The sequence below is a fragment of the Balaenoptera acutorostrata genome, chromosome 11 (assembly GCF_949987535.1).
Source record: "Balaenoptera acutorostrata chromosome 11, mBalAcu1.1, whole genome shotgun sequence".
NCBI lineage: Eukaryota > Metazoa > Chordata > Mammalia > Artiodactyla > Balaenopteridae > Balaenoptera > Balaenoptera acutorostrata.
The window spans coordinates 23,380,375-23,399,160 of NC_080074.1; the positions used below are offsets into that span (position 1 = coordinate 23,380,375).

An 18,786-nucleotide genomic window follows, 5' to 3' on the forward strand; every position below is an offset into this window, starting at 1 on the left:
ACTTTTCATTTTACATCCCTCTAACACTGATTAAAAAAAAAAAAAAATCAGGAACATGCATTGCTTTAAAACAAAAATAAAATCAATGAAAAATTAAAATTTAATTTTTTGAGGAATTCCCTGGTGGTCCAGTGTTTAGGACTTGGCGCTTTCACTGCCGTGGGCCTGGGTTCAATCCCTGGTCAGGGAACTAAGATCCCACAAGCTGCACGGTGTGGCCAAAAAGTAAAATAAAATAAAATTTAAATTTTTTTTAACTTAATTTTTAATTATAAAAAAATTTTAACTCTCTCCTTTACAGAACCTTACCAGAATCCCTCATCCATGCAAGCTAAATTACCCACTTCTCAGTTTTACCTCTATTTTATACATTACTTCTGTTGCATTTATCACATTATAATTATCTGTTTAAACTTCTTCCTTCACTACTAGATTGTAAGCTCCTTGGGGAGAGCCTTAGCACCTAGTAACAGTGCTTTAGCACAGTAGAGAAACTCAAATGTTTGTTGAACTAAACTGAATTAGGGAAACCACCTATGGCAACCTGAATTATTTGGAAAGAAGGTCCAGGGCTATATAGATCACAGACGATATCAACCAGGAGGTCAATTTAGATATAAATTATACATGTGAAAAGATGACCATTCATACTTATTATCAAAAGGAGCATGAAAATAAAGCCAGGCCCACAGTTTAAATCACATTCAGCAAGCCACATGAGCTCAGTCAAGTCTCAACCTCTCTGTGCCTCAATTTTCTCATTTGTAAAGTAGGGCAAATAATATTTACATTATAAGGTTGTTTTGAAGATAAAATGAACAACATATGTGAGCATATAGTATATAATAGGCATTAAAAAGTTAGTAGTTTACCCTTTCCTTTTACAAATTGATAAGATTAAGATAAGAACACAACTGAAGGGCCTCTTCGGAGCTAGAAGAATCAGGATTCAGTGGAAGTTTAATATGGGCTATAAGCAAGGCAAAGTGCTCATCACTTTACATCCAATATCTGATTTAAATCTTCCCAAAAACAGCGCTTACATCAAAGGATTGTTATCTCTATTTCACGTATGAGAAAGAAGAGTAACCTGTAACTTGTTCAAAATCACAAAACTCTTAGGTTTTAGAACTGAGTCTCAAACCTAGGTTTGTAGCTTCAAAAACAATGCTCTTTGCTACTATACTGTATTACAATAAGTGAAGCATTTATATTAATATTTAGGATGACTTGTCAGAAGTCATCTTATAGGCAAGCATCTATTTTTATGGACTCTGAAAATATGTATTTCTCCTATGGTTACTTCTCTAGAACTTTTCAATAAGTAAGAATGCTTATTAAAAGTTTGAGCCCTATCCAAAGTAGTGACGTCTTCCTGGAGTGAACTTATTCACTACCTGAAAAATAATGACACAGTTAGTACTGTTCCCTTTGGTTTCTCTCCTAACCTACTTACATCCATTCCACGTAAAGCATTCCGTTATCGACCTCCTGCTTGGCCTTCAGCTTAGCTTGCTGATAAACTTCTGAAGTTTCCAGTTCACAGAGGCCCAGTTGTACAATATTAGGAAATGGCTGTCGTCCAAGAAGATGCCCATTTAAAGATAAAAACTCCTGGAAATTCTCACAGACTGTACCATCCTATGAACAAAATGAAATCTCTTAGAAATGTAACCAGAGCCAAGATCTGACATTTTTTTGTTTCTGTGATCTTGTCACTTTAAAGCCTTAAATATTCTCTATAGGAGCTAAAATTAAATAGCCAACCATTAGGTAACAAATACATAGTGATCCTCTTCGGACTTTTAAACATAGGGTAAAAAAAAAAAAAAAAATCTCATTATCTAAGTGCTACCTTCTTAACACATTCTCTTTCCTAAAAAAAACACTGAACACTTTACTTCCCCAGCTTTCAAACCTCAATCCTATCCACAGCAGGAGAGGAAGCAAAATAATTAGAATAATCAAAGATTAAGTAAGGAAATTATCGCTCTTCACCTCTGCTATTTTGTTCATCCCCACTATTAAACCTAGAATTAAATGTCAAAATGAGACGTCCTTTAAGGACTTATTTTTCATAATAATATATACCTTTTCATCCAACATATGCCTGTATTCCACAAATTCATGAATCAGATGAGCAGGGCCTACGAGCTCCGTTTTTGCTTTAATCCAATCCAGGGAAAACATTAAAGCACACAGTTCCTTAAAAAAAAAAAAAGATCAGCAGCATTGTTAAAGAATCAACGAATTTTAAATCTACCATTATTATCCTAACACTACTGAGAGAAACTTAGCAGATACCTAGAATTTAAGGACAAAAAGGAACATATCATTAACAGTTCCAAAGAAACAAAAAATGGACCTCACACCTTAATTCAAAATAAATTTCAGATGGATTTTTCAGACTTAAATATAAAATAGAAACTTCAAAAAATACTAGAAGAGGGTTGCCCTGGTGGCGCAGTGGTTAAGAATCCACCTCCCAATGCAGGGGACACAGGTTCGAGCCCTGGTCCAGGAAGATCCTACATGCCGCAGAACAACTAAGCCCATGCACCACAACTCCTGAGCCTGCGCTCTAGAGCCCGCGAGCCACAACTACTGAGCCCGCGTGCCACAACTACTGAAGCCCACGCGCCTAGAGCCTGTGCTCCCAACAAGAGAAGCCACCGCAATGAGAAGCCTGCGCACCGCAACGAAGAGTAGCCCCCGCTCGCCGCAACTAGAGAAAGCCCTCATGCAGCAAGGAAGACCCAAGAAAAAGCAGCCAAAAATAAAATAAATTAATTAATTTAATTTAATTTTAAAAAAATACTAGAAGATACCGATATTTACTATTTTTGTAACCCTGGGGTGAAGGAAATTCTTATAAACATGACCCCAAAGCAAAATACCGAAAAGAAAAATAGTGGTGCATTTAACTACATAAAAACTCAAATGTTCAATATAGTAAAAAACAATATAAATAAAATTTAAGACAAAAAATAAACCAGGAAAAAAATTTATTTACAAATGTATGATAGATGAAGGCTAATATTTTTATAAAAAATTCTAATAAAAGAATAAGAAACAGATAAACACTCCAATAGAAAAACAGGTAAAGGCAATCAATGGATGAGAGCCAATTCACAAAAAGTACAAATGGCCAAAAATCTCACCAGTAATCAAAGAGAAACAACAAAAATTTATTATTTTTTAACATCAGATTTCTAAAGACTAAAAGGAATGATAAAAATATTAGCTAGAAAAAAATATATATATTAGCTAGAATCAGAGGAAATGAACACCCTCATACACTGCTGGCAGTGATGTAAATCAGAGCACCCTTCTAGAGGACAGTTTGGCAATCTGTATTAAAATTCGAACTGTACACATCATTGACCCAGAATTACACTTATGTGCCCTAAAAAAATAAGTCAGACAAGTGTGCTTAAGCAATCTGACCATCCACCAACCAACTAACCAGTCATAATGTACCTATACAATTAAATAGTATGCAGCTTTAAAAGTTGTCAATCTATTATATATAAATTGACATAGAAAGATAACCCTGAACTACAATTAAGTAGGAAAAACAAGATATAAGACTATATTTCTATCATGATCCCATTCTGGTTTTAAAGAACAGGTGTGTGTATCTGAGCAGCAAAATGATCTGGAAAGCTACACATAAAAGCATTAGCGGGCTTCCCTGGTGGCGCAGTGGTTGAGAGTCTGCCTGCTAATGCAGGGGACACGGTTCAAGACCTGGTCTGGGAAGATCCCACATGCCACAGAGCAACTGGGCCCGTGAGCCACAATTACTGAGCCTGCACGTCTGGAGCCTGTGCTCCGCAACAAGAGAGCCCGCGATGGTGAGAGGCCCGCGCACCGCGATGAAGAGTGGTCCCCGCTTGCCGCAACTAGAGAAAGCCCTCGCACAGAAACGAAGACCCAACACAGACAAAAAAATAAATTAATTAAATTTAATTTAATTTAAAAAAAAAAAGCATTAGCAATGGTTGTGATCTTCATTTTCTTCACTTAGTTTTTTCCAATGAAAGTAAGCTATTATCTTTAAAAATCAGGAAAAAAAGGTTAAAAAAAATGAAAGGAACTGAATCCTGTCATGCTATCATACATAGCAAAAGTTTTTAAAAGATGCATTGACCCAATAATTCCACTTCAAGAAATTTCCGAAGGAAATAATACAGGTGTGAAGACAAACAAGAATTTCATTACAGCATCATAAGAGTAAAAAAAAAAAAAAAAAAAAAAAATGAAAACAACCTAAGTGTTCAACAATTACAGTTCAGCTAAGTAAATCAGAGCACAGATATTTATTGGAATACTGTCATTCCAATGTAGATTATTAAACGTAAACTGTATGTAACCAAGAGATTAAAGTACCTAAGATTGAAAAATTATTCAAAGTATATATGGTTTTTTTCTTTAACATCTTTACTGGAGTATAATTACTTTACAATGGTGTGTTATTTCTGCTTTATAACAAAGTGAATCAGCTATACATATGCATATATCCCCATATCTCTTCCCTCTTGCGTCTCCCTCCCTCCCACCCTCCTTATCCCACCCCTCTAGGTCGTCACAAAGCACCGAGCTGATTTCCCTGTGCTATGCGGCTGCTTCCCACTAGCTATCTATTTTACATTTGGTAGTGTATATAAGTCCATGCCACTCTCTCACTTTGTCCCAGCTTACCCTTCCCCCTCCCCGTGTCCTCAAGTCCATTCTCTAGTAGGTCTGCATCTTTATTCCCATCTTGTCCCTAGGTTCTTCATGACCATTTTTTTATTTTTTTTAGATTCCATATATATGTGTTAGTATACGGTATTTGTTTTTCTCTTTCTGACTTACTTCACTCTGTATGAGACTCTAGGTCCATCCACCTCACTACAAATAACTCAATATCGTTTCTTTTTATGGCTGAGTAATATTCCATTGTATATATGTGCCACATCTTCTTTATACATTCATCCGATGATGGACACTTAGGTTGCGTCCATGTCCTGGCTATTGTAAATAGAGCTGCAGTGAACATTGTGGTACATGACTCTTTTTGAATTATGGTTTTCTCAGGGTATATGCCCAGTAGTGGGATTGCTGGGTCGTATGGCAGTTCTATTTTTAGTTTTTTAAGGAACCTCCATACTGTTCTCCATAGTGGCTGTATCAATTTACATTCCCACCAGCAGTGCAAGAGGGTTTCCTTTTCTCAAAGTATATACGGTTTTCTAAAATGTTAACATTGTGAGTAGTTAATTGGTATTCATGACTTCAAATATCATCTATGTGCTGATGATTCCCAAATTTTATCTTTAGTCTACAATTTTCCCCAGAAATCCAGATTCATATATCCAACTATATGCTAAATATATCCAGTCAGATGTCTTAATGTGTACACCAGACTTAATATATTCCAAATGAGTTCCTAACCTTCCCTTCACCCCTGGTAAAATACTTGTTTGACCCACAGCTATCCCAATCTCAGTTCATGGCAACTCCAATCTTTGAACTGCACAAGCTTGGAGTCATCTTTGACTCTTCTCTTTTTCTTACAATGTACATCAAATCCATCAGCAAATCATGATGACTCAATGCCAAATCATCACTTCCTTTCTCCTTGCACACTTTTTTCTTCTTCTGAGCACTTACTACCCCGCTAACATATGATAAATTTATTTGTCCCATGTCAATCTCCCCCCAGAATGTAAGCTCAATGAGAGCAGGAACTTTGTGCCTGTGGTATATCCTTCATAATGAAGAACACCACCAGTACACAACAGGCACTCCATAAATATTTGCTGAATGAATGAATATACTTTCCCACTCTCCATTTCCTCTCAGAACTTAAAAACAAATCCATATTGTCCACAAAGGATAGCTACTGGTATGAAGAGATTGAATTTTTAGGTGGTTCATTTACTGCAGTTACTAAGGTACCTGCAGGTAAAACACAGTAACAAAAACAAAATTACTTACACAGGTTCTAACCCTATTTTTACTAATAAAAGAAAATTCTAAACATAGGACAAAATAAAAGTGAGATAAAAGAAAATAGTTTTTTAAATGAGTAATCTTACTTTGTGCATTTTAGCACTAGCCATGTGATAGGCCAGAAAATTGTACCAATACATGCAGTCCTCCTGATCTGGTGAAAGACAGCGTAGCCGGTAATGTCTCTGGAACTGAGTGATTAGTTTCTTGTGTAGATCCTGAAACCCAAATGAAACATTTCAGAGGACAGAAACAATTTCATAACCTAAGCATCACAGAAACTCCAGCTTCCAAAGCTATTTAAGAATGTACAGAGAATCTCCCCACAAGATACTTATTAACTACAAAAGAAAAAAACAGTAACTTTACAGTGGAGAAAGCTTAACCAAGTAATCCATGTTAATATCACTGATAAGACGTGTCAACACTGACATGATGCACTGAGAAGGACACAACAGCACTTCTGTGGTGTTATTGCCAAAAATATATAACCTTACTCTAGTGAAGAGAAAACATCAGACAAACCCAAACTAAGGGACACTGTACAAAATAACTGGTGAGTACTCTTCAAAAGTGATCATGAAAGAAAGAAAATCAAGGAATTTTCCTAGATTTGAGCAAACTAAGGAAACATGATGATATTATGCAATATAGGATACAGAATTGGATCTGAACCACAAAAAAGGACATTAGTGGGAAAGCTGGCAAAATTCAAATAAAGTCTGTGTATTAGTTAACAGTATTGTTATCAATGTTAATTTTCTGGCTCTCATAACTGTATTATAGTTATGTAAGATGTTAACGTTGGGGGAAGCTAGATGAAAGTATATGCATAGAAACTATTATTTTGCAACTTTTCTATAAGTCTAAAATCATTTCAAAATTAAAAGTTAAAAAAAAAAAAAAGAACGTACAGAGATGCAAGTACCTGAAGCTGGCTGTGATTCTTCTCTGTAAGGAAATCTACTTGAAGATCATGTAAATAATAAAGAAATGATTTTCCATTTCGATCACAGAACAAGAGAGACTTATTAACAAACTCCTGCAGTATGTCTTCAACTTCTTCAGTTTCCATATCCCAGAGGATACACAACACCTAGGAATCATTTTAAACATTTAATGTGCCACAATGTACAATGACCAAGATTGCACACAAGAGACAAACACACAAAAAAATCATGTGTTAGGGCTTCCCCGGTGGCACAGTGGTTACGAATCCACCCGCCAGTGCAGGAGACACAGGTTCGAGCCCCGGTCCGGGAAGATCCCACATGCCACAGAGCAACTAAGCCTGTGCGCCACAACTACTGAGCCTGCGCTCTAGAGCCCACAAGCCACAACTACTGAGCCTGCGCGCCTAGAGCCCGTGCTCCACAACAAGAGAAGCCACCACAATGAGAAGCCCACACACCGCAACAAAGCGTAGCCCCAGCTCACCGCAACTAGACAAAGCCCGCGCAAAGCAACGAAGACCCAACACAGCCAAAAATAAATAAATAAAACAAATAAAATTTTTTTAATTGTATTAAAAAAATCATGTATTAAAGCCCTGAATAATATCTCCATTTCATAAGAAGCTCAAATACTCATCAAGATAGAAAAGAAAAAGTTCTAAAGAAGTCAAATGCTTCTCCAGGTTCACTAGAACCACTGAGAACTAGGTAACTCATCTGAGTTCAACGCCAAAGCCCATGATGGAAACTAAGAGCAGTGGGATTTCTACACCCTCCAGCCCACCACCTCAGGCACACAGGTTTTATCCTCCCAATATCCTCTGTAACAATATCCTCAGGACTAAACCAAAGGTTATATGCCACAATACCCAATGATAAGGATTGCTGGTCCTTCTATTACCTTCGTAGGCACCTTAACATCTTTCTGAAGGATGGAAAGATCTGTGTAATAATCTTTGATGTCTTCTCTGAGCATTTCAACACTTATAGACATGGCTTCATCCAAAGCCTCATAATCATAAGATGAAGATTTCCTTATCTTCTTAAATTGCTTATTCTGAAGTTGCCTGAGGTAGTACTCCCAGCGGTTGGGAAAATCTCGTAAAAGTGCACCAATTAAAGACACTACAAGAGGTGAACCTAAAAAATAAAAAAAGTCACTGTGTTATTACGGTATCATTTCCAAATTACCACTAAGTTAAGAATCAATTTATCCTCAAGAAAGAATTTCTGCTGCACGTTATCCAAAGCTTTAAAATATTTATAACTCTTGGATTCACTTCAGGTATTTATTCTAAAGAAGTCATTAGAAATAAGAAATATTTCATTTAAGGATATTCATTACAGCATTATTTAAAATAGTGAAAAATCTTAACAACAGGGAAATGACTGAATAAATTAAAGTGTATCACAATATTATGCCACTGGTAAATTTTTTTTTAAAGATATTTAATAACATGGGAAAATGCTCAAGATTTGCCATTAAAAAGGATAAGATTGAAAATTATGTATACCATTATAATCTCAATATTTTTTTCAAGGTTTTGTATGTCCTAAAAGACTGGGAGAAATACTCTCATGATGCTAATAATTATCAGATTATGGATAATTTCTATTTTTTCTTTTTAAGTGTTTCAAAATGCACATGCATCACCTTCATAATGAATACAAATCAAGTATTCTTTTTCCTAAGGTTGAGATACTTTTTAAAAGTCAATTAACTCAAAAACAAGTTTGACGGAAGAAATAAAAACAAGAAACTATTTCCAAGCATTAACAATGATGGAAAAAATAATCTTAAGAGCTGATAGATTTGACTATATAAAATTTAAATTTCTGTGTCAAAAAAATACTACAAATGAAATTAAAAGGCAGACGAAACTAGAAGAAAAACAGTTGGAAAAAATATGACAAAAGGCTAATAGTTTCCATAGTTAGAGTGTCAAAAAAATCAATGAAAAATACTTATATCACAAAAGTGACTCAAGGATAATTTCTTTTTATTTATTTATTTATTTATTTATTTTTGGCTGCATTGGGTCTTCGTTGCTGCGCACAGGCTTTTCTCTAGTTGCATCGAGCAGGGGCTACTCTTCGTTGTGTTGTGCGGGCTTCTCATTGTGGTGGCTTCTCTTGTGGAGCACAGGCTCTAGGGGCACAGCCTTCAATAATTGTGGCACACGGGCTCAGTAGTTGTGGCTCGCAGGCTATAGAGCGCAGGCTCAGTAGTTGTGGCGCACGGGCTTAGTTGCTCCACGGCATGTGGAATCTTTCCACACCAGGGTTCGAACCCGTGTCCCCTGCATTGGCAGATGGATTCTTAACTACTGCGCCACCAGGGAAGTCCAGGATAATTTCTTAAAAGGCAATATTCAATAAACAAGTAAAAAGTTTAACTTCACTATTTAAAAATGCAAATTAAGAAGACAGCACCAGTTTTTACTTATCAAATTAGAACATTATTTTTATAAAATCCCAACCAGGGAATTCCCTGGCAGTCCAGTGGTTAGGACTCCATGCTTTCATTGCGGTAGCCCAAATTCAATCCCTGGTTAGAGAACTAAGATCCCAAAAGCCACACAGCACGGCCAAAAAATAAAAAATAAAATCCCAACCAAAAAAATTTAAAACTGTGACTCTCACTATATTTTTTATTCTTTGACAACAGAGGTCATGTCTTCATCTTACCCCTTTCGTAACATATTACGGGTGTTTGTTAAATATTATTTTAACTAAAGAATGAATACCAAAATATCACTATCCATGTAGGGTATCAGAGAAGAACCTAAAATACTAAATATTCTAGTAAAGTTTTTGGATGTTCATGTGTTAAATTGTTATGTTCATTAGCTTAACTTACAAAAGGGTAAATTAATATCTCTATAACCCCCTCATACACAAAATAAATAACTATACCTTTACATTCTTTTATAATACTGTGAGCTTGTTCTGGCAAATCTGCTTTCTTCATATTAACAAAAAGGGATAAAATTTCAAGTCCTTTTTCTTTTCGTAAACCACTCTCCACAGGGACTACATATTTAGGACCTGTGAAATCACAAGACATAGTAAGCAATTTGGTATGCTACATATTTAAATGTAACTGAATTATTATAAAAAGCAAATTAATAATCCTTACCCGTTACTGAATCTGTAACACTCTTGTCTCTGGTTGTAAGAAGAATCTGACACTGATTGTCAAAAGCTTTTAACACCCAAGGATCCCAAACATCATCCAAGATCAACAGAGACCTTAATAAGACAAAACTGTATTCAGTCACTAATGACATTTACTTTAAACTTCCTTTAAAAAAGAGAATGCCACCAGTGTTTTTTTAAAATTTACAAAATTAAAAAAAAAAATAGATGTCTATTTCATGGTTCTTTCTCTTTTCTTTGGTATCCCTTTCACAATATACCGATAAGGAAAAGAAAATTAGAGACTTTCCCTTCCTTCCACCCCAAATTACTGCATATTAAAGTTAAAGGACTTATAAAAGGAGAACTGTGTATACTTTATAAGTATTAGAAATAAGCCTCCTAGTGCCTAAAAAGAACTATCCAAGTAATGAGATTTTTCCAATTCAGTCTTTAAGTACCCAAACCAAGCGAGAACTGGGCTTAGGTTAGCGTTAGAAAGCATCACAGAACAATGACAATATTTGACCATTTTACCTACAAAACTGGCAATTTCATATGTTCCAACCTAATCGAATGCACCAGCAAATAATATTATTTTTCACTTGGCACACTAGTGGGCTTTTTTTCCATCCAAGAAATCAATCTGTTTATGCATAATGACAAAGAATCTGTGTGCTAATTCCTAATAAGTCCCTCCAAAAAACTTTTTTAAACTCGCCAGAACAAATGGAGAAAATAATACAACTAAAACCTGACAGCATAATTATACACTAGCGTTATTATCTGAATGGCACACTACTTCTGTACGCTACCAAAAAAGACTCTAGGAATATACACAGGTTGGAAAATTACAAAAGCATAAACCGAAATGATGCTGAGAGAGAAACAAAATGACTTTATATGCCATGGTCTGATACATCTGAGAGTGGTTACAATATTTTCCTAAACAGGAATCATCTTTATTTTTGCAAAGGAAGTAGAACTAAGGAGAAGTTACTGAGCAAGAAAAGAGGAAGTGGTTAGTGGTCTCAATCCCATTTCTCCAGGAAAATGGATACTAGTGACTATCATGGAGAGAGGGAGATAACAGAGGGATCTGGAAAAGAAAGAAGCCAGAGAGAAGGGAGCTTGCCCTCCGTAGTGAGTATACATCATAATCACTAGGAGGCTTTTTCCAAAAATTATTCCTCTCACCCAATATTCTGATATGAATCCCCTTACCAATTTGGGAAGCACTGCCATATTCAGCCACTACTACACATGAAAGTATACAGCATCATCAGGTGCATGGGGGCAATAAAAAAAATTCAGAGCCATTACCTAATTCTCACCCAATTTACTGTTATACTCACAAGGAATGCTTTATTAATCTTTGGACTTGTAGCACTTGACCCAGAACCTGGCACAACACTCAATGTTGGTTAAATGAACAAATAAAATAGCTGCTAGGTCGCAGAAATCAAACTGTTGACTAAATCCCTTAACTCTTAACAAAGATAGCAACTAAGTTGCTGTCTCCCTTTGGCTAATGAAAACTGTGATATAGCTGACAACAGTGCCTGGCACATAATTATAATGGCATTATTTAATTAATTAATTAATTATTGAAATAAACAAAACAAACTCTTAAAGTACTTGGAAGTAGAAGAGTTACATGTATACCCAAAAACTAAGAGAACACAGCAGAAGGGTACCTTTAAATAAATAATCCTTCCTGACTCAGTCTTTTACAAGTTGCCTGCATTTATTCTGTCTCTTGTTCTGTGTTAATCTATTAGAAATAATGTATTCAAGGTAAAAAGTCTGCATCTTTTAACAAAGACCATTCACCAACTCACCTACTTAAGAAATATTTCTTTTTTTTTTTAACATCTTTATTGGAGTATAATTGCTTTACAATGGTGTGTTAGTTTCTGCTTTGTAACAAAGTGAATCAGTTATACATATACATATGTTCCCATATCTCTTCCCTCTTGCGTCTCCCTCCCTCCCACCCTCCCTATCCCACCCCTCTAGGTGGTCACAAAGCACCAAGCTGAGCCTACAATGGTACACAAGAGAGAACTGGCAGGTACGATGCAAAGGCCAGTGGCAGACACTTTTTTTTTAATACAAGAGAGAGGAAGAGCAGGAAAGCAATGGTTCTTTCTTAGACCCTCTACCCAACAGCAAGAAAAGGCTATGATGTTCTCAAGATGTCGGTAGTTAAGTCTCACTGGGACTTCATACACCAAGTAAGTATGACCATCTGTACCTTGGATGTTTGCGCAGCATCAGAATGCGGAGACGGTCTTTAGCCTCTTCAATATTAAGTGGAAGCCTCTGGGAGAAATTCTCATCCTGATCCAACCGTGTGCAAAGATTCTGCAGTTTCATCAGAAGCCCAGATTTGTCTTGTTTCCCAACTGAAACCCAATGCACACCCCCTGGGAAACAAACTGGTGAGGAAAAGAATAATAAATTTAAGGCCTTTGAACAGCTGTCCTCCTTTGAAAGAGGAGGAAAGATTTGTTCCAATCTTCAATCTCATCACATCTTCAAACTTCTCTTGACTCAGAGTATATATGTTGCTTGTAGGGTTATTATTGAGCTTTATAGCCCAAGTCTAAGAAAAGTTGAAGATGTGAAGAAACTGAAGTATGGAGTTAATCTGCTGCTTACTAGTAAAATCTTACCAAACAAAATTTCACAATCTTTGTCTTATGTCATCAATGATCACTGTACAACAGTTTCTCAACGTAAGCACTCTGCACATTTTGGGCCAGATAATTCTTTGTTGTGAGGGACTGTCCTGTGCATCATAGGATGTTTAACAGCCTCTCTGGCCTCTATCCACTAGATGCTAGTAGCACTTTCCCTCCCTAGTTACGACAACCAAAAATGTCTCTAAACTCTGTCACATGTCCCCTGAGGGGCTAAATCACCTCTGAGAACCACTCATGTCCAGGAACACATAAGTCACTCATTATGGTTCCCATACAGTGACTTAAAAGTAAGAAGTTATGTTCAAGTCTGGCTCTACTGCTTACTAGCTATTATATCTTTAGCAAATAACCTGTCTCATTTATTATACCAGAATAAGACTGTTTACCCCCATTTCAGAGTTACTGTGAGAAATTAATAACATAAAATATGTGATTTTGCTATGCTAAATGTAAAGGGTTATAACAGACAGGATTATTAGTGATATGGATCTGAGAGCACCTTACAAATATTAAGCTTTGAACTAGTAAGCATTATATAAGAACAGACATTATTATTACAGTTACTGTCAAGTGTCATCATCATTTTTGTTAATCAAGCTATAGCATATACCATATCTTAAAATACATATTTTTACATACATATTATCGGAACCAAAAATCTTAAGCTTTCATAGACTATACTTAATCAGCTCTATATAGATACAAAAAAAAGCAAGAGGGGTCCCTATGTATAAAATATGGGGAGGGACTTCCCTGGTGGTGCAGTGGTTAAGAATCCACCTGCCAATGCAGGGGACAGGGGTTCGAGCCCTGGTCTGGGAAGATCCCATATGCCACAGAGCAACTAAGCCCGTGCGCCACAACTACTGAGCCTGCACGCCACAACTACTGAAGCCCGCGTGCCACAACTATTGAAGCCCGTGCACCTAGAGCCTGTGCTCTGCAACAAGAGAAGCCACTGCAACGAGAAGCCCGCACACCCCAATGAAGCGTAGCCCGTGCTCGCCACAACCAAAGAGCCCGCGCGCAGCAACGAAGACCAAATGCAGTCAAAAAAAAATGAATAAAAATTTTAAAATAAATAAATAAAATATGGGGAACAGCAGCATTAGATCAGACCAGTGGCATTAACCATAAAGATTTATATTATATCATCATAAATGTATAAGAAAAAGCAAAAAATAGATACAAAGATAAATGAGTTTTACTACACCAAAGGGCAACTTATTTACTGGCATTCACAAATAATTAAGTACAAAAAGAAATCATTATTTTAAAAATGTAATCATCTAAAAGAAATATTTGTATATATGCACAAAGATCTTTTTATGACAGACATTTATTGAACACTTTCCTAAGAGTTCTACATATTAATCTACATTTAATCCTCAGAGTTGACTATCAAGCAGATACCATTATCATCCCCATTTTACAGATGAGGAAACTGAGGTACAGAAAGGTTGAATCCCAGAGCTGGGATTCAAACATCCAGTGTCAATGCTCCACTTCTAAACTATTCTGCCTCCACAGGATATTCCTGCAGCACTGTCTACAACAGGAAAAAACCGGAAACAACCTGCCATGTTCATCTTAATCTCTTCTTCCACTGCAGGCTTCCAAAGCCTAAGGCAGGCCCAACTAAGGAAGAGGAGAACATTATATACATATAAGTGAAATTTAACGAATTAAATAGAACTTGACTTTTTTTTTTTTTTTTTTTGGCCACACCGCACAGCTTGTGGTATCTCAGCTCCCAGACCAGGGATCGAATTCGGGTCCACAGCAGTGAAAGCCCAAGTCTTAACCACTGGACCGCCAGGGAATTCCCAGGACTTGACACTTTAATTAGTGAAATGACCTGGATACTCTGAACCTGTACAAGGCCAGGGAAAGAATCAGTCCCAGAGAAGAGTTTAGAACAGGAAATGAGGGAAGAGTAAAGCTGTTTTCTGATTACACCCTACAAACCCCAGTGCAATGGTTACACATCTACTAAATGAACCTAGTAAAATTGCCAAGGTTTATGATCATGAATTTAAATTGGAACTCAGTTGGGTGATTTCTTCAGCAAGGAGAAAGAAGTAACGTCTGGATGAAGCAATGGGGAGCAAGAGGAATACCTATTCCATCTCCTAGCAACAGAGAAGGAATCAGCTTTCACCCAAGATAAGGAGAGAACTAAAGAGCAAAGAATATGTGCTGAGGAGCAATTAAATAATGGGCAATAAAAATCTAGGCCCAAACCTAAGAGGGGGCTGATGGGATAAACAGTGAGGATATTAGGGAATTAAGGGAGAAGCCCTGACAGATCAGAAAACTGTAGTGAACTTGAAAATTAGAATAGATGGAGGTAGGCAAAGAGTGGTATAGAATGTTTAACATCAAGATTTCAAAACTGGTATCGTTTCTGGTAATGCTATGGGCCAGGATCCAGCCTGTGATCAGTGAATTATATGGCTGAAGGGGAGTGAAGAAAATGGTCACTGCAGATAAAGAAGTCAAGAAACTGAGAGGCCAAGGTTTTGGATGACGCATCCACATAGATATCAAAATTACTAAGAGTGCCAACAGGAGAAGGCCTTAAATTTATAACTAAGAACTCCAATCATCAATGAATGAGAGGGCAATAACATAACAGGGAAAGATTAGAAAAATGAACCTCAAAGGACAAAGAATTTAGCTGGAGAAGGAAGTACTAATGGCCTGGATGAGGCAACAGAGAGCAAGGACAGCCACCCATTTCCTGGTGCTGAAATATATGGAATAGAAAGGGAAAAAAGTTGCCACACCACTGAAGGAGGCTATGGAGAAGGTGGTATCCTCAAGGAACTGCCCAGTTTCACATAAGGCAAGGAGGCAAATATTCTAAGAAGGGCTGATGATATAGAGGAGTTTCCTGATCACAGGAGTCTAGAAGGTATAGCAAAGGCTTGGGAATGAGGGGAGGGGACCTAGATCAGAATTTGGCAATGAACTGAGTAGTAACTACAAGAGAATCTAAAAGATAACAAATGACCAGAGACTCCCCTGGTGGTCCAGGGGATAAGACCCCATGCTCCCAATGCAGAGGGCCTGGGTTCGATCCCTGGTTGGGGAACTAGAGCCCACATGCATGCCACAACTAAGAAGCCCGCATGCCGCAACAAAGACCCAGCACGGCCAAAATAAATAAACAAATATTTTTTAAAAACACAAATGACCAGAAGAGATAGAACTCTGCAGTAAGTGAGGTAAGGCAAGGCTGTGACGCATGGTTTGATTACCACTGCCAATGTCTTAGAAGAAGGTAAACAAGTCCTACTCTTCATTCCTGAAAGTTTCCTGAAGTTCTCTAGGCTTGCTTCAGCTTGAGTCAACAGTTATGAAACACTAAATCCCTGAGGCTTCGCTTAGTTTTACAGCTATATTCTGTGTGTGTACATGATTGTAAATGCACAGGAAAAAGTTTGGAAAAACTCACTCTAAACTGTTAACCATGACTACTTCTGGTGACAAATTTAGGAGAAAGAACAGAAAGGCAAATGGAAAGAACTTTACTTCTTTTTAAATGAAGATACTATGACTGTTATGTTAAAAACACAGTTTTAAACTACCTGTTGCTCCTAAAGTGGTTTTTTTTTAATTTGCACTTTCTACTTAAGATTTTCTAAAATCATCCCAGGATTAAAGACAAGGCAAAGAAAGTATCCTGATACAACTAGATAATGAATTCTTCAGATTTAAATTTAAGTATCAAGAGAGGAACCAAGATGGCAGAGTAGAAGGATGTGCTCTCACTCCCTCTTGTGAGAACACCATAATCACAACTAGCTGCTGGACAATCATTGACAGGAAGACACTGGAACTCACCAAAATAGATACCCCACATCCAAAGACAAAGGAGAAGCCACAATGAGACGGTAGGAGGGGCGCAATCACAGTAAAATCAAATCCCATAACTGCTGGGTGGATGACTCACGGACTGGAGAACACTTATACCACAGAAGTCCACCCACTGGAGTGAAGGTTCTGAGCCTCACGTCAGGCTTCCCAACCTGGGGGTCCGGCAACGGGAGGAGGAATTCCTAGAGAATGAGACTTTGAAGCCTAGTGGGATTTGATTGCAGGACTTCGACAGGACTGGGGGAAACAGAGACTCCACTCTTGGAGGTCACACACAAAGTAGTGTGCACATCAGGACCCAGGGGAAGGAGCAGTGACCCCAGAGGAGACTGAACGAGACCTACCTGCTAGTGTTGGAGGGTCTCCTGCAGAGGTGGGAGGGGGCTGTGGCTCACCACGGGGACAAGGACACTGGTAGCAGAAGTTCTCAGAAGTACTCCTTGGCGTGAGCCCTCCCAGAGTCTGCCATTAGCCCCACCAAAGAGCCCAGGTAGGCTCCAGTGTTGGGTTGCCTCAGGCCAAACAACCAACAGGGAGGGAACCCAGCCCCACCCATCAGCAGACAAGCAGATTAAAGTTTTACTGAGCTCTGCCCACCAAAGCAATACCCAGCTCTACCCACCACAGGTCCCTCCCATCAGGAAACTTACACAAGCCTCTTAGATAGCCTCATCCACCAGAGGGTAGACAGCAGAAGCAAAAAGAACTACAATCCTGCAGCCTCTGGGACAAAAACCACATTCACAGAAAGACAAACAAGATGAAAAGGCAGAGGGCTATGTACCAGATGAAAGAACAAGATAAAACCCCAGAAAAACAACTAAATGAAGCAGAGATAAGCAACCTTCCAGAAAAAGAATTCAGAATAATGATAGTGAAGATGATCCAGGACCTCGGAAAAAGAATGGAGGCAAAGATCAAGAAGATGCAAGAAATGTTTAACAAAGACCTAGAAAAACTAAAGAACAAACAAACAGAGATGAACAATACAATAACTGAAATGAAAAATACACTAGAAGGAATCAGTAGAAGAATAACTGAGGCAGAAGAATGGATAAGTGACCTGGAAGACAGGATGGTGGAATTCACTGCTGCAGAACAGAATAAAGAAAAAAGAATGAAGAAAAGAAAATTTGTATGGAGACACAAAAGACCCCAAATAGCCAAAGCAGTCTTGAGGGAAAAAAAACGGAGCTGGAGGAATCAGACTCCCTGACTTCAGACTGTACTACAAAGCTACAGTAATCAAGACAATATGGTACTGGCACAAAAACAGAAATATAGATCAATGGAACACGATAGAAAGCCCAGAGATAAACCCATGTGCCTATGGTCAACTAATCTATGACAAAGGAGGCAAGGATATACAATGGAGAAAAGACAGTCTCTTCAATAAGTGGTGCTGGGAAAACTAGACAGCTACATGTAAAAGAATGAAATTAGAATACTCCTTAACACCATACATAAAAATAAATTCAAAATAGATTAGAAACCTAAATGTAAGACCAGACACTATAAAACTCTTAGAGGAAAACATAGGAAGAACACTCTTTGACATAAATCACAGCAAGATCTTTTTTGATCCACCTCCTAGAGTAATGGAAATTAAAAAAAATAAACAAATGGGACCTAATGAAACTTAAAAGCTTTTGCACAGCAAAGGAAACCATAAACAAGATGAAAAGACAGCCCTCAGAATGGGAGAAAATATTTGCAAACGAATCAATGGACAAAGGATTAATCTCCAAAATATATAAACAGCTCATGCAGCTCAATATTAAAGAAACAAACATCCCAATCCAAAAATGGGCAGAAGACCTAAATAGACATTTCTCCAAAGAAGACATACAGATGGTCAAGAAACACATGAAAAGCTGCTCAACATCACTAATTATTAGAGAAATGCAAATCAAAACTACAATGAGGTATCACCTCACACCAGTTAGAATGGGCATCATTAGAAAATCTACAAACAAGAAATGTTGGAGAGGGTGTGGAGAAAAGGGAACCTTCTTGCACTGTTGGTGAGAATGTAAATTGATAAAGCCACTATGGAGGACAGTATGGAGGTTCCTTAAAAAACTAAAAATAGAATTACCATATGA

At 37.5% G+C, this 18,786-nt stretch overlaps 1 protein-coding gene across 7 annotated transcripts in view; it reads right to left on the reverse strand.

The window, feature by feature from the left end:
• The window catches only part of APAF1 (apoptotic peptidase activating factor 1), a 91,297-nt gene that overhangs the window by 57,791 nt on the left and 14,720 nt on the right, over positions 1-18,786 (reverse strand). For all 7 annotated transcript variants that reach the window (XM_057556191.1, XM_057556193.1, XM_057556192.1 and 4 more), the window contains exons 5-12: positions 12,349-12,532; positions 10,093-10,205; positions 9,870-10,001; positions 7,855-8,093; positions 6,929-7,096; positions 6,087-6,218; positions 2,092-2,205; positions 1,457-1,641 (exon numbers count right to left, since the gene is read on the reverse strand). In XM_057556191.1, coding sequence (XP_057412174.1) covers positions 1,457-1,641; positions 2,092-2,205; positions 6,087-6,218; positions 6,929-7,096; positions 7,855-8,093; positions 9,870-10,001; positions 10,093-10,205; positions 12,349-12,532 — 1,267 coding nt within the window. The remainder of the gene's footprint in view (positions 1-1,456; positions 1,642-2,091; positions 2,206-6,086; positions 6,219-6,928; positions 7,097-7,854; positions 8,094-9,869; positions 10,002-10,092; positions 10,206-12,348; positions 12,533-18,786) is intronic.